General features: G+C 39.2%; 1 protein-coding gene and 1 long non-coding RNA gene across 2 annotated transcripts in view; one reads left to right on the forward strand and one right to left on the reverse strand.

Moving 5' to 3' along the window:
• The window catches only part of LOC308059624, a 42,024-nt gene extending 35,698 nt beyond the window's left edge, over positions 1-6,326 (forward strand). The window contains exon 2 of the long non-coding RNA XR_013926354.1: positions 62-6,326. This is a non-coding gene — a long non-coding RNA (uncharacterized lncRNA). The remainder of the gene's footprint in view (positions 1-61) is intronic.
• An 80-nt stretch (positions 6,327-6,406) lies between these two features.
• Positions 6,407-27,800, reverse strand: part of TMEM182 (transmembrane protein 182) — a 101,549-nt gene continuing 80,155 nt past the window's right edge. The window contains exon 6 of the mRNA XM_080377243.1: positions 6,407-26,601. Within this exon, the coding sequence (XP_080233369.1) occupies positions 26,497-26,601 (105 nt within the window). The 3' untranslated portion in view covers positions 6,407-26,496. The remainder of the gene's footprint in view (positions 26,602-27,800) is intronic.

Consider the following 27,800-nt stretch of genomic DNA (forward strand, 5'->3'; position numbering starts at 1 on the left):
GAAGCATGCACCAGCAGCAGCATGACATTGGTTAATTAAGGTCTTTGTGGCACTTCCACAGGCTTCCTGCTGACATGCTGCATGTTGTCAGGACTACGGAGCTGAACCTGAAGAGACTGTGCCTCTGGTTCAAGCCATCTTGCTGGTGTTTCTCCTAAGGTAAGGAGCCTCAATGCCATCTCCAGCTGTGCTTAAGCTGTGTTAAGCTTAAGGACTGTCTAGCTTGTAATTGCAGCTCATTCCTATGTATCCAACACAGTTTTTTCTTTCCAGTTCTTTGATCTCACCAGGCCCCATCAAGTGTTCAACCTCAGCTGGCACACTTTGCCTGGAATATTTTTTTTTAAACCTCCAAAAATTTCTGCCTTAAAAGATCGTTTTCCTTTTAGCTAGTTAATTACTGAGAAGCTGGAGACAAGACCTATGTTTATTGCACTGAAACAGTTTTTTTAAAGATGATTTCTGTTGATAAAAGGCCAGATTTCTTTTTTAAACCATCCCTTGTGATTGTTTTATACAATGAAGCTGTAGTTAGTCTTGTTCTTAGTTGCACGGGCTCAACAATATTATATTTTTCTGCCCATGCAATATACTGATGTACTCGGCGCTGTCCTCTATGAGGGGACTTGAAGGCTGATGCTTCTGCAATGGTGTCATTTATACTAGCCAGAGCTCTGGGTTTAACTTATCCCAAGGCATGCCGTCTTTGAAGCAGAGATTAAATTCTATGGCACAACAGAACAATTTACCCTCCTTATGAATTTCATGTGTATTTCTAATCTTGTATACATATTTTTAAGTGCTTTTCCTTTTTCCTTAGGAAAATGACAACAATAAAATATCCTCTTCACGTGAGTGATTTTATACATTGTATTTCTCTGTGTCCCTGGGCATTTTATCAAGTTATTTTCTTTTTCCATATGTCCTAATGAGCACTCTCCTGTTCTTTATAAGCAAAATCAAAGGAAAAAAAAATATGTTTGCTTCCACCATTAGCTTTAAATATTCACCACTAGAAATAACAACTGTATAACAAGCCTGGTAGTTGAGGCTTAATTTAAAATTCTTTTTATTAGTAATTGTGATAGTATCTTTGCTGCTATCCTGGAACACAGGTGTCCTAACAACTCTTAGACTTGCCGTACTTGCTTTGGAGTTATCATTCACAGACACATATATGCATTGTCTGCACTACATTAACAAGTAGCCAGTTCACTGTTATGGAATATCACCTATATCCACTGAGTTTTATAGAGGGTTTAGAGTGAGCTGCCTTGCTCTTGTCCATGTCAACCTTAGATCTTTTGGCAAGAGCAAATAAGAACTGGATGGGAATTTCTGGGATCATTACTAGAGTACTGGTCTCTTTTTTCAAATATATTACAGATGATTCCTCCTAATGTTAACAAATCCAGACTGATTTTCAACCTGGTTGAGAATGAAGCTTTCATAATTTCTTGACTGTGAAGAAAATCAACAGACAAAGTCTAGTTCTTCTTGCCTTTCAGTTCTGAGTTAATAGCCTATTGTCTACATGGAAGAGCTTTTAGTCGTTTGCAGTGTGAAAGAGATATGACTCTAATTTGTCTTCTGCTTTATATCATATAGTTTATATCATATTTATACAGTTTATATCATATTTATATAGTTTATATCATATATAGTTTATATCATATAGTCTATATCATATAGTTCTGTTTATATCATATAGTCTATATCATATAGTTCTGTTTATATCATATAGTCAGTTAATAACTTCATGGATGAATTACTGCTCAGTTGTCCACTATGCTTTTCTTTCTGTTTGACTGTCCCTTACACTTTTTCTACCTAGATGCAAAATTACAAGGAAATACCCTTGTAATCTAGTTATTCTACAGAATGGCCAGACCAATAATTTTGTATTACTACCAAAAGCCTGCTGAAAATGGATCCAGATATTTATTTCAGAGATCTTAAAAGTCACATTATCCTATTTGGACTCAGTTCACTGAATTAATGAAATTCATATATAAATTGTTAGTGACACATCTCTGAAGATTCCCAAATGTCTAAAGTACTCAATCATTTGTATAATTGAGAAACAATGAAAAAAATTTACTAACAGGAGTTGAAATCAATAGATACTTTATTTGAGGATACACAGATATTAGCGGTCTTCTTTGACAGGAAATAAATGTTACCAAATGTTTACAAAATGTTTACAAAAATAATCTCAGCTTGAATTAGTTTTCTACTCACCTGGATCATTTAAAACATCTCCAGGATCTTGGCTGCTGCCGCTGAAAACACAAACATAGATTTTTAAATGTACAATGTGGTCTACTTGCTGATTTTTCTTTGTGATTTCAAGTCCTTTAAAATAAACATGGAAATTATTCTTCAGTAGAAAATAACGACTGAGTATTTTGCATTTCACATGGTACTAGAAACTCCATACATAGACTGCAGCAATACACAGTTATACAATGAGCTTACCAGACTCTTAGACATGTGGTATGTGTGCTTTATTACACAATGAAAATATAGATGTGAAAGCCATGGCATCAAGTCATCATGTATTATTTCGCACTATGCATTATCATATGCACAGGTAAATTCAATAAATATCACAGGCATATAAAAACACAAGTGCTAGCAAAACCAGCTGCCAATACCCAGATCCTGAAAATGTCACTAACACATGTATTGCAATTCTTTGCAAAAAAGGTTAAATACATATTTGATGATATGAAAAAGGGAAAATTAAGTAAAATTATGAAGTAAAAGGAAAAAAAAAGGCCGATTCCTTTACAGAGATAGAAGTTGAAAAACATCTCTTACAACAAGAAGTCAAGCAGCTCAACCTACTCGATTTATCAAAGAGGCAGATAAGAAAGAATTTGAACACTGTCTATAGAAAGACAGAAGCAATATTGGGGCATGTGAGGGGGGGTTCAATCTAACTGAGATATTAAAAGATATATTAGCAGGAAGATTATATTAGCTTCAGCCTTGAAATAAGACTCAGTATCCTAGTGGAGAAGCTAATTAAACACTGGAATGGCTTAGTATGTGTAAATAGAGTTGCCACTGCCTGGAATCTTTCAAATTAGAACCTTCAAAATGCTAGTGTTGTATAATGTTTCCACAAGAAGAGCTGCCTGGGCTTTCTGATGACATGGCTGTGTTTTTACCCTCTCACCTTTGGTACCTGTGAACAGATACCTGTGAAATTCTTTTTTCATTCTCTTTCTTTACAGAAGATCAGGAAGCTTTGCATTGTCATCAGGACATTTTCAACTTCATATTAGGACATAAACTACAATGAAATCTCATGCTGATAGGCATGAATAGTCATCTCCAAAAGTCTGGAAGGACTAATCAATTGACCAGATACTTTCCCATGCTTAGGTTTGCTAGGATTTCTAGACTTGGTGTGAAGAAAGAATTTCTCTACAAATGTGTATTTGTGGAGGCCTTAAGGGTTTTTATTACTCTCTGCAGCACAGAAGATGGAATTCCCAGGGAACTGTTTTCAGATTGTTATGGGGTTTACGATTTTAAATATATGTGTCTACATGTAAGCTGGTAGTTTCCACTACACTTAATAGAGAACCAACCCAGACAGGTCAGGAAGGCCAGGATGTAGCTGAGCTGACCAAATGTGGGTAGATGTTTCCTTTATAGTGAACTGAATAGCTCCCTAGACACCTTCAACTGTATGGACTAAATCCACATTGTTGTGGAAACTTTTGTACTTAGCTCACATGGAGACAACCGCGTTTAGTTGTCTAGAGTCCAGAGTTTATCCCCACCTTTGGTAGTAATGCACAAGCATAACGCATTTAATCATCTGACACTGCAGGGCTGTGGGCACTGGGAGTACCCTGGTATCACCCGTTCCCTTCTGGAGGCATGACTTCATGAAATGCAAGCTGTGGGACTCAGTGAAAGGACAGCTACAACTGTGAGATTTAATGGAGTGTAATATGTAAAAGATAAGAGTAAATGATCTCTTCCAGCTTTAAGTGTTATTATGGTTGTTCAACCCTGAAATGCAAGTTGGTGACACCCTCTTTTTGTCAGAGGATATTGCTGACTTGAAAAGAAAGTAGAATCAAAATTCACACAGTGATTCTTTTTACATTTGTTTATTCAGAGATGCTGACATTATGGCTGTGCTCAGGACATGGCTAGGCATGCTGTTTTCCTCTCCTAGAAACAAAAAACTCCTTTTCGGTATAAATTTCTCTACAGGATTTTTCATCTCTGAACCTTAGAATCAGTTTATACTTTGAGCAAGCTGTCCTAAAAGGTGCTTGTTGAAAATGCGCCCCAAGAAATTAACTGTCAGAGACAATCCCAGAAAGAACAAATGCTTCCAAAAGTACTTAATGATACTTAGCATCTATATAATTTTTTGTGTTTTCAGAGCACAGCCCAAACACTCACAATTAACATTAATTAGATTACCACTTGTAAAGTGGCACCATTTCAGGGTGCAAATTCTCTTACAACTTGTTTTCCATGAAACTGAAGCATGGGATCTGCAGAGCTGTAATGGAAGTGTGTTTTGGGGTTTCCCAGATAACACAGACATGGTCATAAAATCAGTACATAAGTCATCCCTCAACTCGAGTGTTTCTGTAGAGGCTGTTAGCTTGGCTGGCACCACATCGTCTCACACACGGGAAGTCTGACCGAAAGCTGCTGAACACACACATGCACACTCATCTTGACAGAATTGCACCCAGAGACTTGAGCATTTCCCGCTAAATACTAAGCTCTTTTCATCTGACCTACCTGCCAACTGGATATATAAATAGTTCAAGGATGTCTATTTCATCAATACTGAATAACATGAAAAATATGAAATACTGACAGACCATCTTTAAAAGGAAGGAAAATAGTAATGAAGTAGAAAAGAGAAAGATCAAAAAAGAAAAGAATGGTGAGGTAGGAGAAAGGAATGACAAGAATGAAAGAAAAGGAAAGGGAGGTCATGGCACTGTATCTCTGGATGGTTAATCAAGTAAAATTTTATTTGATATAAAATCAGAGTGAGGTTATCTTCAAGCCTGAGTTATGTATCATAGTGCCAAGCAAGGACTGCTGACACTCTTGGCCAGTAATTTCAATTATGTGTAAAATTAGACCAATGCATAGTTAAGAGTCTTCTTTTTTTTCTTCTACCCCCCACAGGCTCCCACCCCCCTAGATATCTGTTTTGCTAAATATCCTTAGTTACAGGAGAAGAGGGGAAGCAAATAAATCATTGAGGTCAAATAACTTTTTAGTACTAAAAGTGGAATGAAGTCTGGAAGGCAAGTGAAAGGTTTGCTGTGACTTCAATTCCAAACATTCAGATGTTAGTCAGGCCTCTTGATCTCAATGAACTGAGGAGGGAATTTAAATACGAAAGTTTTATTACAGAGTTCTTGCAAAGCCCCTTCTGCCCTGGCTGAGACAAAGCTTATGAAAAAGGTTCAATTGAACATTGTTTTAAAAATTTAATCTGAAAAATCTTTTGAGGTTTGAATTCGGTTTTAATAAAAGATTGTGTGAAAAATAACATAAATTTTTTGCAGGTAGGTCTATGCCTTCCCTGTTGTCTTTCTGTCAGTGTGCTCCTGAGTTGCTGATTATTTCTAATACATTTGCTCTTCGTGGTTGCTGAACAAGACATACACCATCAGGGAAGATGGTGACACCACCTATATAGAAAAAGCTGTCAAACTCACATGTTGAACAAACAGTAAAATTAACCTGTCATTTGCGGTCATCATTGGACTACTCGTCACAAAGCAGGTAGACCAGTTTCAAACAGAAGTGCAGTTTCAAAGTTACACTATTCCTTTTATTTCTGTAGGGGGTTCATTCAAAAAGACACACTCTGCAGGACCAAGTAGAAAAAGCTTCGATTAGGGCTGTACAGTATGTGACTAAAGGATTTGTTAACCTTAGCGCTTCAAAGCACACTTGAAAATAAGATTCAAATGGGCTCTTTCTTTTGTGGTTCTGTAGTGATAAACGAGTTCTCCATGCACCAATGATCATGATTACTACTTCTCCAACGTTGTGGCTCTGGATGAACGCTAGATCAGTCTAAGTAATGTCCAGCACATTTCATCCATACTAAATAATGTATGTCGTGGCAGGCCTCTCCATTTTGCTTAGCAAAGAGCTGCAAGTCTAGTCATAGCTTTTCTGGGGTTAGATCATCAATCTTGAGGTGCTCCACAGGACTTGCAAGCTTTTTCCAGTAAATAAAGGAAGGGAAGGGGAAGCCTAATGGGTAATCAGTATATTTTGTTGGGTTTGTTTTTGTTGTTTGTTTGTTTGTTTGTTTCTTAAAAAAAAATATGTGGATTTAAAGTTAAAGAATGGCTTGCTTTTAGGTTCACTCATAAGTTGTTTTAAAAACTTTATACTTGAATCTCTGCAAGCAGCTTATTTCCTAATGATCAGTTTATGAATTAGTGGAATAATTCATGACATGCCCTTAGGATCAATACTTTTAAATGTACCTGTGGGTAGCATCACTCACATGATTCATCCCAATATAGCAAGTGGAACTATTCAAATACTTAAAGATAGTCACAGGTGTAACTGCTTAATAGACCCCTTACTGTTCATGTAACAGTGAAATACTCATTTTGCCACTGGAGCCCACTGAATATGGTATATTTAGGGTTCTTCTGATTCTGACAACAGTGCATCATTAACAGTGTTAAGTGTAGTTATTCCTCTCTCTCACAGTACAAGAAAGGCCTCCAAAATTTTATTCTTCCTTAAGAGTGAATACATTCCATAAAGGGTATCAGGAAATCTCTCTTCTTCAAGGTTTACGTGAGCCAGCGCTTTCACATCTTGTCTGTAACTGATAGCTGTTGGTCCTGGTGACTTACTGCTTGATTCAAGACTTTGTACCCTGATGGCTTCTTCTTCCCCTTCAAGAGCTGGTTTATCCTTCAATTTAAGTCTAATAATTTAGAGCCTAAAAATGTAGAGCCTTGCCTCTGCTCTTCTGCGTGTTCATGCTGTTTTATCTATAAAAATGTTTTATCTATACTGCTTGGATAACTTAGTTTAGTCAGTCTGTCTGTCTATCTGGCTGTCTACCCACCCTCTTCTGTTCTCTTCTACAGACAAAGCTTCATTCATGGCTTTTAAGCCCCAGCACAGCTCTCTTCCCGGAAAAGTAAATTTAACTTTGTAGTAAACATACTGACAACATCTAGGAAACATTTGCATTATTTTTATATAAATATTACCTATATCTTGCATGCATCTGAATAATACTACTTTACTTCATTTATGTAAATTACATCAGTCTTCCTACCTTTGTAGTGATATTCAAAGGAAGCTGTAAAATAGAAAATTACAAGTAACGATGAAGTTAAGATAATAATGGTTGGGCAAGGAATGAGGCTCTATCTAGACTAGAATAGTTTATTTACTTTTCCAAAAGCTACAGACTATAAGAAAGGGGATTAGACTTTCTAGAGAAGTAGTTTAGGTGGGTGAATTAGACTGAGCACACTGGATCTTTACCAAGTCTTAGTCAACACACAGGAGAAAAAGACAGCAGACAGAGCCAGGGAAGAAGATAGAGGTGATCAGAGCACATTTCTTCTCCCTGTCAGGAGAGAGGAGTTGGGAAGAGAGTCTGAAAACTTTTACAAAAGTATTACTAAGGCCCATAGTTCTGGACCATTTGTGATTTTATCCTTATCAGCTAGGAAACCTGAAACAAATACATTGAGCAAGATTTTGCATACATTTGTGTGTACGTGTGTTTTTAAGACACTATTTCAACACTGCTGCAAATTGTCCCAGAGGAAGCTGTGACAGGTACCAAAACTGGGGGTGGGAGTGGTGTGTGGGTGTGTGTGTGTCCCAGTGTAACTAATGCTGCTGGTAAACAGAACCTTGAAAGCAAAACAGAAAACCAAAAAGAAGAACTGGTTTTACCTGCTTACAGTATAAGTCACATCTCACCTGGGGACAGAACCAGAGCCTCCTGGTAGCTGTCTCAGGCATCAAACCACCCTGTTCAGCAAACTGGAGAACTGTTGGTACTCTTCATTTCCCCCAGACCATCACTTTGGTTCTCTGGGATAGCACTGTATGGCAATACAACATATAAACTTTCTCACCTTCTAAGAGTGCAATAGTTGTCCCTCACACTAAATTGGTTATGCCAGCTAAAGAATAGCGAACATGCTCGCCAACTCCTCAGCAGGCAGAAAAATCTATGTTTTGATTTAATTTTGGTTTCAGTGATCTTTTTCCCACCTGGTGTCTCTAATTGACAGCTTCTTTGCAGAAGATGGAGACAGAAATATGATTCTAGGTTTAAATTATATTTTTTAAACTTCATGAAGTTACAGAAGAGTGATTTAGTCTGAAGGGACCTCTGATAAACCTTCTCAGCAGAAATGAGGGAAAGCATCGTGATAGAATAGCACCAGTTATAACAGTGATGCAGATAGGAGGGTTGCTCACGGGGAACTGGCATGCAGCCACTGCTGGGGCAGAGCACAGCAGGCTGGCTCCATCCTCTGCACTGCATAACCTGAATTTAAAACATAGGTGAGTGAGAAATAGTGTTTTTGAGTGGAAGTGTGAGTGCGTTGTGCCATCAGTCATAGGTGCAATGCAAGATTGCAGCTTGGGTTTCAACACAGGCATCAGTGTCAGCCAGACAAAGTTCTGGTCTCCGTTACTTTTTGCATTTTGTCCCTCGGAAATCCCTGGCAGGACAGCTTTGCTTTTGGAACTCTAAAGCTTTGGGGTCAAGTGCTGGGAGCAGGTCTAGATGAATCCTACATCTTGAGCAGCACTGTCTTCTCTTTTTCTGGTGTGCAGCTGGCTGAAGGAATCTACAAGGTACTACACTAATCTTCAATTCCTTCAGGATGTTAAAGACTTTGATTCTTATGAAGGTATTATCTTGTTAGCATTTTATATTTGGTTCTTACGTGAGTTCTGACATCAATGAGATTTTGCGTGAATAAAGAGGAACTCACTTAAGGAGGACTCTGTGTGTGTGTGTAACAGCAGGGGGATCTCGGGTCACTTACATGGGAAGAGAGCACCAGGCAGGCATCCTGGGTCACTCATGTGGTAGATAAAGAGCAAAACAGCATGTAAATATCCTGGGTGCTTGTGGGGAATTACAGGAATGATGCAGAAGGTACAGAAATAGGGTCTTTTCCTGCTGAAGTTGCAACGTAGTATGAACATCTATTTTTTATATCTACTCACTGAATCCTCTATGGGTTCAGCAAGAAGCTGGAGGCTGAGCTTTAAAACAGCAGCAGCTAAGCATGTGTCTGTTCTCCAGTGTTTCATCCAAGGCTAAAAACATCCCCTAACACCTGTTCTATTCTCCCTTCAATACAACATTGCAGAGCAAAACGATTGAGAATTTAGCTGTTCTTGTAAGAAAATTGAAGTAAAAATTATCTCATAAGCCTCTGTTTCAAGCCTGATTATATATTCCTTTAAAACCACCAGCTCCCAATCCCAAAGCAGCAATTTTAAAGAAAGGTCCTCCTTTCCTAGTGGATAGATTTGGTTTAGTTTGCTCTCTTCCATTGGACTGTTTTGTATTCAATTGTAAAAGAACTGATACCCATCTCACCTATGTAAACATTCATGAAGTTTTCCATCCTTGCCCTGCCTTGCTTCCATTGATAGCGCATGTGCCACACTCTATGTATGGTTTTTATGAAGCATTTTTGGATACTTCAGAATTAAATTATTAATAAAAATGTAAACTATCATTATTGTAAAAACATGTTGGCCCACTGTGCCATGTAGCATTCTCAGGAGTAGCATTCTTTCAAACTGGGATTTGAAAAACAGCACAGAATTTAGCTTGCATCAAATGGCATTATGTATTTAGTCATTTAGCAAAGCCACTTGGTAGAAGTTGGGGAAAACATTAGTTAATCTTATTCACGTGGGGGTTCCTGGTTATGCAGCAGTATTCTTATCCCATTTCTTAGGCCTCCTTCCCTCTCAAAGGCCTGTAATGCTTCAGCCTCCTATTGAGCTTGAAGCAAGACCCTTTTTGCTGCTATAATGTGTATACCAGCCAACACAGGCTGCTTAAAGTTACTGTAGGATATTCCAGGCACTGCAAGAAGAACGCAGGAAAAGTAAATAGCATCCACAGCATGAGACATCTGCCTCACCAGGTCTGAATTTAGCTCCCCTCTCAGACAGAGAATTAACAATACTTTGGCCTGTTAATTCAGCTGTTAAGTGACTTTGCTTGTGCTTTGGAAGTGTGCTTTTACCTTTAAAGCAACAACACTCTTTCAGGTTCCTGAGATATTTTGGGTCAAAATTTCAGGTATATGTGGTACACGTGAAAGGTGATAATTTGTCACCTTCCAAAAAAAAAACCCTCTGTTGAACTACCTGATGGCAGTGTAGGCTGTTCATTACAATATCCTGAAATATACAACAGGTGCCAGGGTCCATGGAACTTCTTTTTGAGCAATGGCATATCCTTACGAAAAGTCTGTCTTTGTTTTATAGTGATGTACCCTTCCAGCGACACACATACTTTCCTCTATTTTCCTTCAGCAGAGTCTGTATGAGGCAGAATTTATCTGTCTATTCAGAGAATCCCACTCAAAGTGGCTACCTTTTACAACAACCTTTTTTTTCCTGTGGTAGCTTTATGTTAGTCCATCTTCAGTAGTTGAAGGTAGGAGCATATTCCTTACACCTGCAGACTGCAGAAAATAGATTCGTAATACTTTTCACTTCACTAGACACATGACACCCCATGCAGGGATTTGTCATCATGATGACACACCTTATTAGAGACGCTGACTCATGAACAGCTCCTTTCCCATATGTGATCATGTAGCATCTCACTAGCAAGTGTAGCAATTGCATTATTAGGCAAGTAGTTAGAGTTTTAGAGGGTTTTTAGTGACACTTGCCATCTGGAACAAGGTCAAGGGACAACATCATACAGCCCACTGGCCCATTATAATAACCAAAAAGTGATTTGTAGACAACCACTTGTCCATGTGCCACAGTCTGAGAGTTCATCAAAACCCAAACACACAAATAGACAATCATTATTAAAATATTGTATTCCAAAACATAAGAGTCCAAAGAATAATAAAAAAAAAAGTAGCCAGGGTACTAAAAACATCCTAATGGGGTTGGTAGATATAGTAGAAAGAGGCCAACTGCACTCTTCTGTAGAGGCAACCTGAAGCCAAGCAAGATGTTTTTGGCCTCTCAAATGACTTTAACAACCAATCACCACCAATTTCACCACGTATGCAGTTTTTCTGCTGCTTATCCCTGTATGACACAGAGCTGGTTTTCCCCTTGAAAGCAATCACATTCCTCAGGAGAAAGAGAGAACAGTCTGGTACCTGGGGATGTCATTACTTTGAGATTATTAGGTAGGAGCATTAGGAGATGAGTTTTAAAGTGAAGGTGGCCTGCAAAGAAATAACATGACTGGGGCACCTGTGGTTTCACGTGCTTGTGTGTGTTGAGGGATAAAGTTAGATATAAAAACTACTTAACTGAAGCATGTTCTGCTTTCTCTGTCTCCATTCGCAAGGACCCACCAATAACTTTGAAACCTGATGCAAGGAGTCTAAGAACATCCATACAGTAGCAGAGGCAAGAACCAACAAGTCCAATACCATGTCTCCAGAAGCAGGCAACATTCTTCCAGAAGGAAAACAAATTTGTATTTCAGTTCCTGAGCTTCTAATGTGGTTTTAAAGCTGGACCCTGGGCTCATTGTGGGCAGGTGAAGGTGCAGTACATTGTGATGAATGTGTAGAAAATCCCGCAAAGAATGATGGACAAGTAGTTTTGGAATTGCAAGGGGAAGCCAGTGAGTTCACTGGGCAACTACAGCAGTAGTGCATCACCATGTGTATGAACTGGTACCTGGAAGCCTGAAGCATCTTTCAGAGGTCTATCACTCCAGGAAAACACCAACATGAGGCCCAATTCCAGCATCTTCTGGTAATGCTGCTTCTTTGACAGAGTGGCTGAGTCTGGGACTAAGGAAAGGGCATCCTTGGATGGAAAGGGGTCAGATGTTTGAGTAGCTGGCAGTGAGATTTGACTCCAGATATTTACATGATTTTCCAGCCTCTGATGTGGCAGAGTAATACACTATCAAAAAGAAAAGAAGCAGGCAATATCAGATGCTAAGGGAAGAGTGCCAGAAAGGACGAGCATCACAACAGGAGTCCAAACATTCTGCTAGATTGCAGCACTCTATGGCTCAAGCATTTCCTAAGCTAAAGGTGAATATCTTTATGTCTACTAGCCTTCAATGAATTTTTCTTCCATATATTTAGGAACTTAGGTCTAGGGAAGAAGTAGGTAGAACTGAAAGTTTTCAGAAGCAAAGATTTTTCTCTGTTCTTGTAAAAAAGCTGAAGTTAAATGGGAATTAGCAGGAGAAAGAGAAAAAACACAAATAATTCAGAACAGTCAAGTATAGTTATATGGCCTTTTTCTTCTAAAGATTTCAAAGCTCTGTTCAAAGGAAGCAGTCATTTATTATTATTCCCACTGTGCAGACAGGCAAAATAAAGCCCATAGATATACAGACTGACCAGAAGGCATGTAGCTATCAAATAATAGAATTAGACCTTTATTTCAGAACTTAACATGTAGGTTTTTTAAGATGAATAATAAACCCAGTAAACAAAAATCCTAATATTTCAAAGCTTATGTTGATAATGGGGAAGTCGGGAATGCTTCCCGGATCCATTTGGGTCTAATTCAGAGCAAAAGCCAGACAGACACAATCACTGCTTCATGCTTTCCTGGTTTTCATGCAAAACAAATCCAGACATGCAACGTGGGAAGCAGCTACTGTGGTCTCTAGCAGATCCCAGCCTGGATCCTGGCTGAAAAGTTTTTACTGGTTTGCAGTACAGGCACAGCTACAGGGAGCAAAACCAGTTGCAAATTCTCAGCAGTAAAAATTTGTGGCCACAAAATGGGAAGGGAGGGGAAACATTAAAATTGTTTACAAAGATTTTATTGTGATATTTTTGAAGTACTTTCAAACTTCCTTTGAAAAGTGATAAAATAGTTGTGAATACAATTTTTAGCCTTTTCAATTTAAAATACTGTTTTCTATTTCCATCCTTCCACGAAAAATTACCCAAATGTAAAAAAAAATAAATAATGGCTTGAAGGAAGGCACACATTTTTTTTATTTTGCTTTGGTTTTCTTTTAATGACAGAAGTGTTCTTAAAGATCTGCTTGAGATTTTTCCAAATGCTTGGGTTTGATCACTGAATCAAAAAACCCTACCTTATTGTTTGCCTGGTTATGTTAATGAGTCCCAGCCCAATGAGCTAACCTTTAAATCACACAACCTCTTCATTAGTCTCTCAGAATAATGCAAAACCTTTAATTCTTTTGCCTCTGAAAGATTCTCTTAGCAAAACTTGAAAGCAAGACTTTTTATCTCAGATATGATCAAAATTTTAATTATTTTCTCAAGTACTTGTCTGTGTTGTATGCATAAGGGGAAATATCAGCAGGAAATCGATTTGACAGACACTAATGTTGCATGTTCACCAGTTCACCAAATTACACCAGCCATGTTATCACAACAGACATGAACGGTTCTGGCCCTACAGTAAACCAAGGACACCTAATGCGGTCTAATTAGAACAGCAGTACATAGTCTTAAATGAAGGTTAGAGTGTTCAGCTAGTTAACTAAAAGCTTTGCTTTGTGGATGGACTGCCACACACTTTTCTATCTATTTATGTATTCTAATGTTCTGAAGAACTAAGGCCTAAATATATCCAGTTATCTAAAAAATGTCATGGATAAAAATCCTGTTGTTGTTTTGTGGTTTTGTCTGTTTTTTTCCAGCTGCTTGCAGGTGGCATTTTTAAGCTCTACATTTAAATCTCACGTTTCACTTATGCTAAAAAATTTCTTGACACTTGGCAACATTGTTCCCTTTTTGTTGTGCAAGGTGAAGCAAAAAAGTAAAAGTTTTTGTCTCCCCCTCACCCTTGAAGTGTTCTTCTGGAGGTAAACTATAAAAAATTCCATCAATGAGGACCACAGTGCACAGTGGTTGGTATTGGTGATAAAGACTACATCTTTAAAAAACAAGGTATAAGATACACCATTACTGCAGGAACTTTAAGAGCAAGGAAGCAGAAATGAGCTTTCAGAATAGAAGGTGTTTGGGTGGTGTTTTTTTTTATTATTCCTGCTGAACAGTAATTGTGCATTTCCCTTTTCTTCCTCTCACACTCCCTATTTCATTTTTTAATACTGTTTTATAGACAGGACTTGAGAAAGTTTTCTCGACTTATGATTACTTTAGTCTAAAGTGCAGGTGACTGGCATCCCAGGCGTTTCTGCAGTACTGAAGCTCTTTCAAAATTCCATCCACATACATCCTCACAATGATAAAACAGAAACTCTATAAAAGTACGAAGAAAGGAATAAAACTAAACCTTTAGCTTCATATGGGGTATTATTTTTTGTTGTTTTTGCTACAAGGCTGTAATTGGCCTAGTGAGATCTGATAAATGTCTTATTATAAACTTGAACATCAACTGATGGTGAAAAAAAATATGATGGAACTTGTGACTGAGAGAAAAGTAAAAGGGTATAAATGACTGGCAGTTCCCATTTCTTTACAAGTGTTACATTTCAGTCCCCTGCCACTACCACATGTTTCCTGTTCACAGATAATTTGTACAACATATTTTATCATTCAGTTTTAGACACAGTTGAAAGGCTTTTGCCTAAGGCTTGGAACACTTTGAAAATTGTATACCATTTGCAAGGCTTTCTTCTGCTTCACTGTGCAATTAGGTGACTGCCTTTCTGCAGACACTGGATTTATCATATGTGGAATTGAGTTTTTTCACCAAGGTGAACTGGGAACAAAAATGCAAGTAGTTTTTCAGTAACCCACAGACAAGGGATTAGTGTGGCGGCACAAAGCTCGTAGACTGCCTGTCAGCCCCAAACTGGACACGGTTCCCTCACAGAAGGAGTATTGTGAGCCACAAAGTTTCATACAAAAATACTCTTGTCTCCCTGCTCTTACGAACCACGTCCATACATGATTCAAACTTCTAAGGTGTACAAAGGCATCTGATCACAATAATTTTTTTTTCTCTAATTTTCTAATATGACTACTTAGGGCACTGTTGACTTTTCCTTCCCTTCCTTTGCCCCCCTCCCCACGCCACCCCCTGCTCCATCTTGACTCAACTTTGCTCTCTGCTAAAGAAGTGTGAAGACACTGATGTGCTAAGAGCTTCCCCTGCTGGAAGTTCCTAGCAAAAGGTGCTGTAGCCAAGCAGGGATGGATCTGGGACTAGCTCCCAGTTCAGCTAATTTATGTGCTCAGTTCCTGTCGAACAGAGAGTACATAATGTGACTTGAGATGCTGATTAAGTTTCATGTGTATTTCTACGTTCTAAATAAACCAAATTTTAAAGTCAGATTTCAGCAATGGTAGTTTATAACCCTCATTACAGCAGTTTGTATTTTTCCACTGAATTATGTGAGGAAAAGAGATATAAACTCAGCCCTTTTGTGTAAAGTATCTACGTGCTTTTGCAAGGTCATCTTCCCTTCCAGGAGAGGATATGGAGGGTTTCTTAACAAGTAAATTTTACCTATTAGAAACATAGCATTTTTTAACGGGAATGGAATTGTGAATTCATTATTTGCTTTTGGTTGCAGACATCCTACTTGTGTAAACAGTAAATGTGTAAGTGCATAAGCAAGCCGCAAGGAACACTGGTACCTTATAGCACAACCTCATCCGTAGAAAGGCATCTTTCTTCAGACCGCACATCTCTCTCAAACAGTAATTGCCAAACTGTATCAATTGCCTCTTCTGAAAACTTTGAAAAAAAATGCATTTTTGAAATCAAAACTAATAGAATTTTAGTCTAATTGTTTAATTATCCACATCAGAAATACCTGGCTCCAATTTCCCCAGCTTCTTGAAGGGTAGGCAAAATATTATTACTTAAATGGTACAAGTGCAATAACACACTTCTGATAGACTGTGTTGGAAAGGTGGCTACTGCCTGCTTCTACTGTGTGATCTAGCAGGCAGGATTCTCTTGGCCACTCTGCAAGGTCTTTCTGCCTTTGCATCAACCAGTGACGTGGCTTTGGAGTAAATTGCTCCTTCACTTACTCCCACCTCTGCCGATCTTATCTGCTTAGATTACACGGGGGGGGGTGGGGCACAGGATGACTCTCTGTATGGTTTGTCAGCTCCCCAGTGCTCTGAAGCAGGTGGTGGCTGGATCAGCACGGTATTGCCCCAGCCTGCAAGTGTTTGCAGTAAGGTTGCATCAATGACAGGTTACTTAGAAGTCTTCCCCTTGCCAAACACCTCTTCCCCCACCTGAATCACCGGGCTCACCTGGAGATGTATATCTTGCATCCTACTGAAATGTAGGCATTTACGGCAGTGTAAGAGAATTATTCCCCTCTCCAGCTGTAGCCTAAGAAGGGCCGAGTCACAGCAGAGCTGTCTTAGTGCATGTGTGAATCAGCGAATATTTGGAGAGCTCCAGAGCTCCCACCATCTGTACACATGCAGATACACAAGTAGATGGAAAGCTTCCAAAGGAAGTTCCCTTTCAATCCCCACAAAATTCCCTAGACCCAGCCAGCAACTTGAGCTTTGTGCCAGAGGAACGGAGGATTTTCCTTCAAATTCTCTACCTGGCTTAATTTAATTTGCTGCGTGGTAGAAGACCCAAAGAGACTGCAAAAAAAAAGCATTGGGTCATGGGATTTCCCAATCTCAATGCAATGGTAAACCCAGACTGACTCTTTTCTTTCTCTGGTATCCCCTGTGCTTTGTCCCAAATGGGAAATATGGTTTGTCAATGCAGAGGCAGCATACACTGTAAACAATGACAAGAATAAAGCTAAATATTATGCATATTCATTGCATGCAATCCTAAACACAAACGTCCCTACTGAGTAAAACAGAAAAGAATTATTTTTTTTTTTAAACTAAGGAGAGGAGCTGCTGGGTCTTTTTAACCCTTTCTTTTCCCAGTTGTGCAATTTGTGATAACATACAATGTCATTTCCCTTCGTATATTATGACTAAGTACTCTTTAAGTAGAGTCTTCTCTTTAGTACAACCTAGCTTCATGATAATTTCATTGACGGGTTTCTCAGTGCAGTTCATCGGTAATGACTCATTTCAAGTTTCCAGAAAGCAGTGGTACAATTAGCTTTTCTGTAACTTTTAACTTTTCTAATCAACTCATCTGACATGGGCTTCATTTTCTTTTATTCATACTGACGGGGTAAGTACAGGTTCATGTTCTACTTCAAAATGCCAAGAACTCTGGGTTTTAATGTGAACCCTGAACATGGAATGCTTTCCATGCAGAACACCTCTTACTTCATCCAAATTCTTAATGGTGTAACATAGGACATATTTCCAAATTATTATGCTCTTATTTACATGTTTATTTGACAAACATAGTTAAGATGGACATTTTTATATTCTTATAAAAATCAGATCCTTATCCTATGGACTAAACCAAAAAAGTCTATTATTAAGATCCTGACCTAATAGGGCTATTTTCCAGAAGGGTAGTAAAACCATAACCATAACCCTGTGGAGGTCAGTTCAACCTGACCCATAGATTTCTTGAAACAGTTTCTCCCAAGTGGCGGTGTACCAAGGTAAGCCAGGATACTTCCTTCTAAAACCAAAAAAAGAATTCCAGTTATTTCTGAAGCAATGACCTGGGCAATAATTTATGATGAAATGAATTCTGGGTTAGGTTAGGTAATAATAAAAAGTAATTGTCACATGTATTTTTTTCATTATGCCCTGTTTTTCTCTCATTTGAAAAAGCAAAATACGATAGTTCCCATTTTTATAGAAGCACTGTTCTTGATCATTTTCTTCATATGAAGCCTCTGCGTTCAACACAGTGTGAAATACAGGACTAAAGTTCAGCAGCTGGCATCTGCTGTTCTTGGTTTTTTTTTCTGGATACTAAGCAGCATAGACTATATGAGGAAATCCTCAGCAAATTATTTGTTAAAATGAGTGGGCATTCATACTCAGAATTCTGGTTATTTAAAATATTAAGACTGTGAATAAAACAGGCTGCATCTAAATTCTGCATGCATCACAGAGAACTCATGTTTTGCCATTGTATGCCTCTATAATTATTTACATTTGCTTGAAACATTCACATATTAATTCTGAAATGAGTTTCTACCTTGCTGATGCATGAATATTTAAAGATAAAAACTATAACTTCTGCTATTGCTTTATTATTATTATTAATGCATAGCTATTAATAATACATTATCAGAAGGATACTCTTTGGTCACAGTAGATATGGGAACTGACACAACAACAGATTGTAAAACAAGTCATAAAAGTGTAGAGCTACGACAAAACCCTAGCTAGTTCATTTACAGCTGGACTATAAATACCCTGACAGATACACCATTTCTTAATATGTGCACGGGTGATCTTCTAAGTCTGGGGTCTGCCTGCAAGTAAGAGAACAGGCTGGAACATATAAAATAAAAATGAAGGCTAAACCAGATTTTTTTTTAAATAACTGCTTTAGCAGAAACACAATACGTTATTTGAACATGTGTTCTGTCTGACCACAAATAATCAGTGGCAGCAAACAGGACATTTAACAATGGGTAAGGATCAAGCACCACAGGCATGTCTCAGAGCTATAAGCCTACATGTGATAGGTCTACTGCAACTCTAAAATACAAGCTCACAGTCTGTATTTTACATAGGTATACTAGAGGCATATGTAAACCCAACAAATGTAACCCATAATTAACTGGGAAGTTTTCTTTTGTGTGCCTGTGCTACCATGACTATTTTGTATCCTGGCCTGTACTGGTCACACCAAGAGACTAGGGATTTACACATTCCTTCAGCTCCAGTTTTCATTTACACAAACAGAGCTGGCATGGGAACATCCCGTGTCCAGAATGCAGCATTGGTTCAACCCCCACAAGCAGAAGCTCTGAAGCAGCCAAAAGCTCTGTGGACACGAAGAGGACTGCTGAGAGGAAGGCAAGTTCTTTCTGTCCAGACCTGCTCCTCTGCAGCCTCCCCAGCTCCGAGGTGTAGCTGCTTTCCTCTGGCTTCTCTGGGATGGGCTTCATCCTAACAAAAAATATCTAATGAAAAATCCATGAAACGTTCAGACTTGCAGGTTTTGTTAGGCTGAATTGTTGCTTTCTAGCCAACCCCACTTGAGTATGCTTGAAATGCTTATGGGTGGGCTGAAATTTTCCATTGCTGAGGTCAAAAATGGGTTTATTCTATTTTCCCATCTACATCGCTCAATGTCTGAATGAGCTGGCTTTAATTCACAGTAATGCATTAGTTAATCACTCTAGAATAAATTCTGGTTTAAAGCTGTCAGAACCAGCGCCTACACTGTCTCCCACTGAAGTAAAGCGAACGCATGTGTAAGGTAAGAAATGACCAAGGCTGCAGCCACAGGGGTAAGCCTCAGCTGCTGCTGGGCTGACAGAGCTGAGGAAGTTCCAATTAATCCACATCATTCAGAACATGACAGCAGCCTCCCTTTTTGCAGGTTTGATTGAGTCACATAGGCACAGTCTGGCATTTTAAACATCTTTCTAGCATATGTTTTTTGTGCCATCTTTGAACGTGAGGAAATCCAGTTTTCCCTTTTATATAACTTTTTTTTGGTCTTCAAAATAATCCTATACCTTAAATGTTTCAGATTTGTCGTGGAAATCTGGCATGAAAATACCCTTTTTGGAGAAGGAGAACATAATCTTATTCTGGATAAACTGATTTGTATGAGCAAGTTGGAGCCTGAGAACATGCAGTACATATTTTTTTTCCCACTAAGCTGATGCATACAGTGGTGAAACAATGTGCAGGCATACAGCTGATTCGAGCGAAATGAAAAAGATCCTTAAGTGTAACATTCTTTAAGCGTAATGTTTGCTCTCTTGGATGTGCCTGGAATAGTCTGTGAAATAATTTCTAACTAAACTGAGCAGTGATTTGTATTTAGATATACTTCTTTCTATAGCTTAAATACGCACTTAAATATGTGTCTAAAAATGAACTTTACAATTGTATACAGGACTTTTCAGTATAGCTGAAACTAACACAACACTGACTTGCATTGGAGGCGTGCCCAGCAAGTGTGCCCAACAAGGCAGTTCTTCAAAGCTGGTGGGAGGAAAGATATATGTTTCCTGAGAAACTATTGAAATACGTATTTTAGGACGAAGTCTCTTAGGCCACTGCATTGACATGATGAAATTAAGTAATGCATTAGAAACTGCTATGTCCAGCATAGCCTGGTCTTCCCCTGCCAGCCAACTCTAGAGCTTAGGTTAGATGCTAAAACCAGTCAGATTAATTGAATGACTTTTCCTATAGATTTGTGTTTTCTGCTTCTTTAAGGCTCTGCCTGGAATAACGCAGTTTTCCCACACAGTCTCTACAGCACTGTTCCAGACAAGACACAGCAAAGCTGCTAGACAGTGCATCATTGCTGATCAACTGAAAGCTGCTGCCAAATGGGATACATGAACTGAACTCTACCTGTCTTACAGGAGGTTATAGGCATTCTTTCACTCAGCTGCCAACAGTTATGAAAATATTAAGTGTTTCACTGGATTTGAGACATCATCTTCTTTTGAGTAACCTGTCTAGTGGGAGCTGTCCCTGCCCATGGCAGGGAAGGTGGAACTAGATGATATTTAAGGTCCCTTCCAACCCAGACCATTCTGTGATTCTATGAATCTCTTTGATTCAAAAACCTGGTTGAACTCAACAGGTCCAAAAATCATCAGGAGGCAGTGGGTAGTAGTCAAAACAGACAGTACAGCTGCATAAAATGCGAGGGGAAAGGGGAAATAATTTACAGATATCTAGTCAGAAAAAAAGCAACAGCCCTGAAAGTGTTAGCTAGTCAATGTCTCAAACTGGCTGCTTGATGCCTCTTGGGTGGAGTCTGAGTTATTGCTTAAATATCTGCAATTGTTTTGAAATCCAAATAAGAGAGAGGTCACTTTTATTTACATGTATTTGGTATTGCAACAAGCAGTGTTGATCAGGTCCATGTACTGGATCTTCTGGCTCCTAAAAGAAGGAAGTGGAAGTTGCTCTGGTTCCACTTCCCTTGTCTGGAAATGATCCATACCTAAAGGCCAACGCATGGGACAGGAGCCTTCTATTTTCAAATTCTGAGGTAGAGACCAGGCTTATGGATGAGATTGCAGACGGTTTTAATTCCTTGCTTTTGTTTGCTGTCATAATCCTGGGGTTTTTTCTACTGAGCCCTGGAAACATGCAAAATGTATGGTAGACAGGTTACAGCTTTGTGTAAGAGAGCAATGAGCCGCCTATGAGCTGGTTGCCACTCTGCACGGCTCATGGCAGCTGTCTCTGCTAGGGAGTGTGTCAGTGGTTGGGACCAAGCCTATGATCAACCATTTGGTCATTTGATTTATTAGTATAGACTTAGATCCTATGTCATGCCAGGTACTAGCTCAAGTATTAAAAGCATGCTAACCACATTAGGGTGTCATTTATACTTGGGCCAGTTGGCTGATTTTCAGAAAAAAACATATCTGAGATGTGCTACTATCTAGCAAAAAAGAAAAAAGGAAAAAAAACCCACCCACAAAGTGGGGTCTTATATTGTATCATCATTATAAACAGGTCAGAGGCTTGGGGATATGATGGAAATGTCTTTTCATGGTCCAGTCCAGAGCTGGGTATGCACATCAGAAGCCAGCCATTCTCACACTGGTTGACCTGTTCACTGCCATCAGCTGAAGCAGAGCCCTGGTGCTGCCCATTTGTGCAGCCATGCTGTCTGTTCTGTTAACCAGAGAGGGAATGGGGCAGGAGCAGCTGTGAACAGTGACTCTGTTTCCCTCAAGGTAAAGAAAATGTTCATCTGCCCAGATCTACCACAGTTACTGCTACCTTGTTCCAGCAAATGGGTACAAAGGCCAAAGAATGTACATGAATTCAGGTCTGTCCTGTTAGGCAAATACATAAGAGAATTAAATTAAGACCATCAGCCTTAGCTCTAGCATTCAAATGGTTCAACATATTTTAACTTTGAGGCTTACCATTTCATGTAAGTGTATTTCTAATAGTATATCTTTGTGTATATATATATATATATATATATATATATGCATATCTAAACTTTGGCTGCCGAAAAATTTTTCTTGGAAGATATTTTTAACAAGATACAGATTTCCTACCAAATGTGCTGGTTATTGATGAGAAAATCAGATAACAAAAAAAAAAAAAAAAGAGAGAGAGAGAGAGAAATTGTTCAGCTTTCAATAAAAATCCTTTTGCTAATTGTAGTGTAGGATTTTTTTTTTTTAATAAAGTACTCCCTTCCCCCCCCCCCCCCCATCTATCCTCTGTTATTATTCTTGTTAGTGTCATTGAAATATATGTCTTTGCTCTCTTTTACTCTAAAAGAAACAAAACAGCATGGGGAACATTGGAGGGGAAAAAACAATAAAATTTTGACATTTCCCATGAAAACTAAATTACTTCTTCAATGAGCTGAAATAGGCACCCAGGAACATGCTGATGCTTTTCAAATTGTAGTAGATAGAGGTACTTAATCACCAGTTTAAGTAGAAAATGGGCACCAAGGGAATTTTTCATGGGGTGATTTAGCTATATGCAAATCTTTGGTGTACTGTAGCACTGAGGCACCCAGGAGCTGAACACTGTAGAGCTTGACAAGGCATTAGGTAACAATGAAGATTTAAGAGCCAGGACAAAGCTAGATGTAGGTGGGGAATAATATCCTGGTCAATATAACCTCTGGTGTAGACAGATAGATAAACGTAGATAAAACTTACTACAACAATGTTCAAGCAAAAGGCACCACAGGCAAGGAACTGAAGAGAGACTCCCACAAGACATGGATTGCTTTTCCCCTTTTTCTTCCTTTTTACTGAATATTTATTGTATTAGCAGCATCATTGCAAAACCCCAGGACCAAGCCCATTGTGAACCCAAACCTTCACGGGATGCAATTTATAATATTTCTCATCACTAAAGTGAATCTCACTGAGCTTATGTGTCCACGCTAGTTAGTAGATGATTTATATCTGTGGACTAAAAGTGGTACTGCTGTAAAATATATGCATAAGACATTTTTTATAAACAAACCTAAGGTGTAAATAAATTGCAGCTTCATGTGTTCATAGAGTCAGTATTTTGCATCATGAAAAGTTCTACATTAATATATAGTCTGTCATCCTCCAAGCATATGTATCAATAATCTGTCATCCTCCAAGTATATGTATCAATTTCTGTCATGCTCATCATGGCTCAGTTACTACCTGTACAGTAGCTATAGTAAAGCTGCACTGAGCTTTCAGGATGTGAGGAAATAATTTAGGTTCTTATCCTTGGACTCTCCTGCTTGAGGATGGGTGGGGTTTGGTGCAGGAAGGTTCCCCTGAACCCCCCTAGACAGATCAGCATGGAAAACAAAACAGAGTAAAAGTCCATTATAGAAACACAGCATCACAGCTGTTTTACTCAGAAGGAGAAGATCTGTAAGTACCCTTTGGATGAAACAGGAAAGCTTTGGATATTGGAACCCGTGTATTAGGAAGCTCTAAGCACCAGCGTGTTGATTGACCCCATGCTAGACCTAGACACATGTTCTGTGGGGAGAGTCCTGGCAGGCTTATTTAGGGGGCTGCCCCAGAAGACTGTCAGGAGCACCAAAGGAGAAATCAGGCAAAGTTATACAGCAGTCAAGAATGTTTTGCTCAAGAGGATAAGTTATGACAAAACTGTTGTGATGAAAGGTAATCAGGATCTCTACTGAGTTTGTGGGGTTTTTATCTGAACTGGAGGAAAAAATATAGAAAACTATATTGGTTAGAGCACTCCCATCAGCTATAGTTGACTAGTCCCCATCATGCTTTAGATGAAACAAAGATTTAGACCAAGGTTTCCCAGGTGTCTTAGGTCCTGCCCTAGTCAGTCTTTCCATGTCAAAGGTCTCTCACCATCTGCATAAACCAAAGTAGCTCCAGTGGAGGTGACTAGAAGGGAACCGCTGCAAAGCAGCTGGTAAACTGTTGGTCACCTGAGGTGCACTGGACAAGGGTGGGATCCTCCAACCTTATCTGTAGACACCTAGAATACATTAGGCCAAGATAAGCTATTCCAGAGGATGATTACATGCTTTCCTTAGGATGGGGTAAACTGATCTCCAGAAGTATGTGTAACTCTGCACTGAGGAGAGTGCAAGGAGGAATGAGTCCCATTCATGTGTGTAAGTCCCTCTAGGAATAACACTCTATTTAGGCCTGATTTGACACAACCCTCTACCTCTTACATGCCTGAAAAACGACTGAGCAGCGACTCTGGGGCTTTCTCAGAATTCTCATGGAAAAATTCAGCTGGTCTTACAGTCACCTCCATGCAAAGCTGAAGCACTAAGAACTTCACGTGGGACAGGAAAATAATTTCCCAATTATTGAACACTGCCTGAGAAACGTTGATCCTGAGGTGCACATGAAAATATATCAAAGCAATGATCCTCCTTAGGTTTTGTACCACATGTTGAGCTCTGTGTGTATCACCGGGTGTGAAAACTGACTCCCCAAGTCAGTGGCTCGAAAACCAAGTATTTCAGTCATCTGTCTCAGTTTGTCATCTTAAAATCAATAAGATAATATTTTTTTCCCTCTCCTTTATCCTTCATAGGCGTCCTTTGTGGATTGTAAGTCTCTGGGAATGTCTTTACTATATTGCAAAGGCACTCCTAATTAGGTGTCTATGTAATACACAGGAATAATGACAATTAATATCAATATCACAGTTCATTAGATTTACTGATTTCTGGCCCATTAGTTGATAGAAAAGTGTTTCTCTGAAAATGCAAAGTCAAAGTTATTTTTGACTGTGTTTTTTTGTTGTTTCATTTCAGACATTTCTGCAATGCAGACTTAAGGAAGACTTGCATTTGCCTGGCTTGTGCTCTGAACTGAAAGTCCCATGACTGTGATGGGACAGGTTTGAGCCCAGGGTGTAAGTAGTGCTGAGAATTAGGATACCCTGATACAGGGTCAGTGTAGTATCTTTATGAGCCTGTGGCTTTTGGAGTAGGAATGCCTAGTTTTCTGCCAGATCCAAGGCCTGGCAATGAGGCTTATGTTTTCACAAAAGCTAATGTGTAAGTTGTAGCTTTAAGTAGGTCTTGAAATATCTGGGACTTGAGCTGGTTGGAACACAGTATGTCCCCACAAAATGAATACTCAGACCCTTAGTGATGACAGAACTTTCAATGTAGGTGGTCAGATAGGGGAAGGCACACTTTGTCCTCGAGCAAGTGCTGTTGAGGAGGGTGGACTGCCAGGACAGAAAAGCAGGAGGCACAGCGGAGCAAGTGTCATGAAGAATAGGAATGCAAAAAGTAGTACAGCACAGTCTGCACAGAGCAGCCAACCAAACCATGTGCTTGAGAAAGGATATGTCCCTGAGCAGTGTGACATGGTGATGCCTCTCAGCTGAATGTTACATCTCATGGGCATTTAAGATCTGGCTTGACCAACACTCCAGGGATGTGGATCAGCTATGGAGGATTCTTCACAAGTGGAGGACATGATTACTTTTTATGTGCAAGATACTCTAATTATCTTGTAGGGATTCATTTCAGGTTACAGAAATTTATTGAAAACCATTTAATTTTCAGTGGCTGTCACCTGAAGTGGACAAAGTAGAGGAGCACAGGAAAATTACTTAGCACAGGTCCAGACCCTCCATCATCATTTGCATACACACATATAATATAATTTTTATCTTCTGCTCATACAGAATGGCAGTGAAACTGCTAATATGTATAGAATACAGTGTGTTGGTAGTGTCAGACCATTAATAATAGCATGAACAAATATATAATTTTACATTACACTTGTACTAATTTTCTGGATAAAGTAACTAGCATATGTTTATCTGTGTGTTACACGATATTTTAATACTGCATATACAGAACCTTTATGGGCAATAACAAAAATATCCACGACTATTGCAGTAAAGAGCAGAAAAACAAACAAAAAGAGATTCCAAGACTTTTGCGAAAGGATGTAAATTCATATGTTTCAGGGCATAAAACAGTCTGTGGATTAGGAGGAAATTTTCCCTGTGGGCAAGTTGTCTCTGTAACAACCTACTGCAGAGTTTCTGGCATGCTCTTCTGAAGCTAGCCAATTTTATAAACGCTTTACTGAAGGAGGTGGACAACTTGTCTGATCCAGTATGTCCTCTGTGTACTCACACGAAAAATGAGAGCCTCTTAAAAGCTTACCATGAGCAGTTTTGTCTGCTGTAACTCCATTCTTGATACTTTTCCAAAAGTAAATTAAACCAACGGGTGGATAAGGTTTCCTTTTCTATATACCTTCCCATCTTCCTATTCTTTTCCCCATTGCAGAGGACTGTAAAATGCCATCTCCTTACCCTGCAGGCAGAAACCACCATAGCTCAGCAGAGTGCCCTCAGTACTGTTGGCAGTACCCTACGAACAGAAAAAAATGATCAGCTGCAAGTTTTCCTCCTAGCACTGGATAACACAGCTGAGGCTCTGCTTTATCTGCCTGATGCTTGTTATTGCAGGGATTTTCCATGAGAAGGTGACTTCAATTAAAACGATAATTAAAATTCACCACATGAGCCCCATCAGAGGGGGACAACATTTCAGAGGGTTTGGGAAGAAGCTACAAGTCCACTGCCTCAGGAAAGGTCAATCTGTGTTTTTCCACTGACTATGCAACTTTCTTTTTGAGGGCTTTTTAGGCACAGGAGCTGTATGTACTTTGGCTGTTGCACACCCCTTATGCTTCTTCCCCCCACCCCTGTAAGAATGTGCACCCAGGCAGGTTCCCCCGAAGGGAAGCCATACCCTATTCTTAAGAAAAGGGTGCAAGTTACTAAGTATGGGTATCCAGCCTTCCTCTCAAGGCGTCTCCACTGGGACAGTGGTCCTGCTCCTCAAAAGAATTGGAGGAGCAGGAGGGCTGGGGAAGCAGCACTGTTACAGGCATTTATTGTTATATTTATTGCTTTGATTTTGGGCATCTCAGTGTGAAGTCAGTGAAAGCTCCAGGAGTTCAGCACGCTGGAAAATCAGACCCAGCTTGTCTTAAATTGGCTATCCAAAGCAAAAAGCCTCTCTGGCAAAATTTTATCCAGTTCTGTACATGCATTTTCTTACCAACTTTTTTATTTAAAAGTGTAACCGCACTTTTCCATCACAACCATTTTGGTACATCTATTGTTTTCTGTGAATATGGAATACTATTTTTTTGTATTCCTGTTTAGTAACTTTTGATACATCTCAAATTTTCTGGGTTTATTTCCATGGAGGTATAAGTCACCTGTCCTGGGATTTTCTCACTGTGCTGCACAGAAGCACAGTCGATAAGGCTGTGGTGAGGGTGAGACTTGCAAATGAGGATTGGTGCAGGGATGGTCCTGGGTCACCTGGTCCTAAACGCACAGAAGCCTTGGTTATAGCCCATCCCTGGGGCCTACAGGAAGATACAGGCTGTCTCCCACCATGATATCTAGCTATCTAGAAGTACCTCTGGGTACAGGGCAATTTCCACAGCAGACTAATTTTTGGAGCACTGACAGAAGTTTCCAGTGATGTTAGTTCAAATAAGTTTGGAAACTGCTGGATTACAAAATCTCACAGTTTAGCAAGCTGTTGCCTGA

The sequence above is a fragment of the Falco punctatus genome (assembly GCF_963210335.1).
Source record: "Falco punctatus genome assembly, chromosome: 2".
Classification (NCBI taxonomy): Eukaryota; Metazoa; Chordata; class Aves; order Falconiformes; family Falconidae; genus Falco; species Falco punctatus.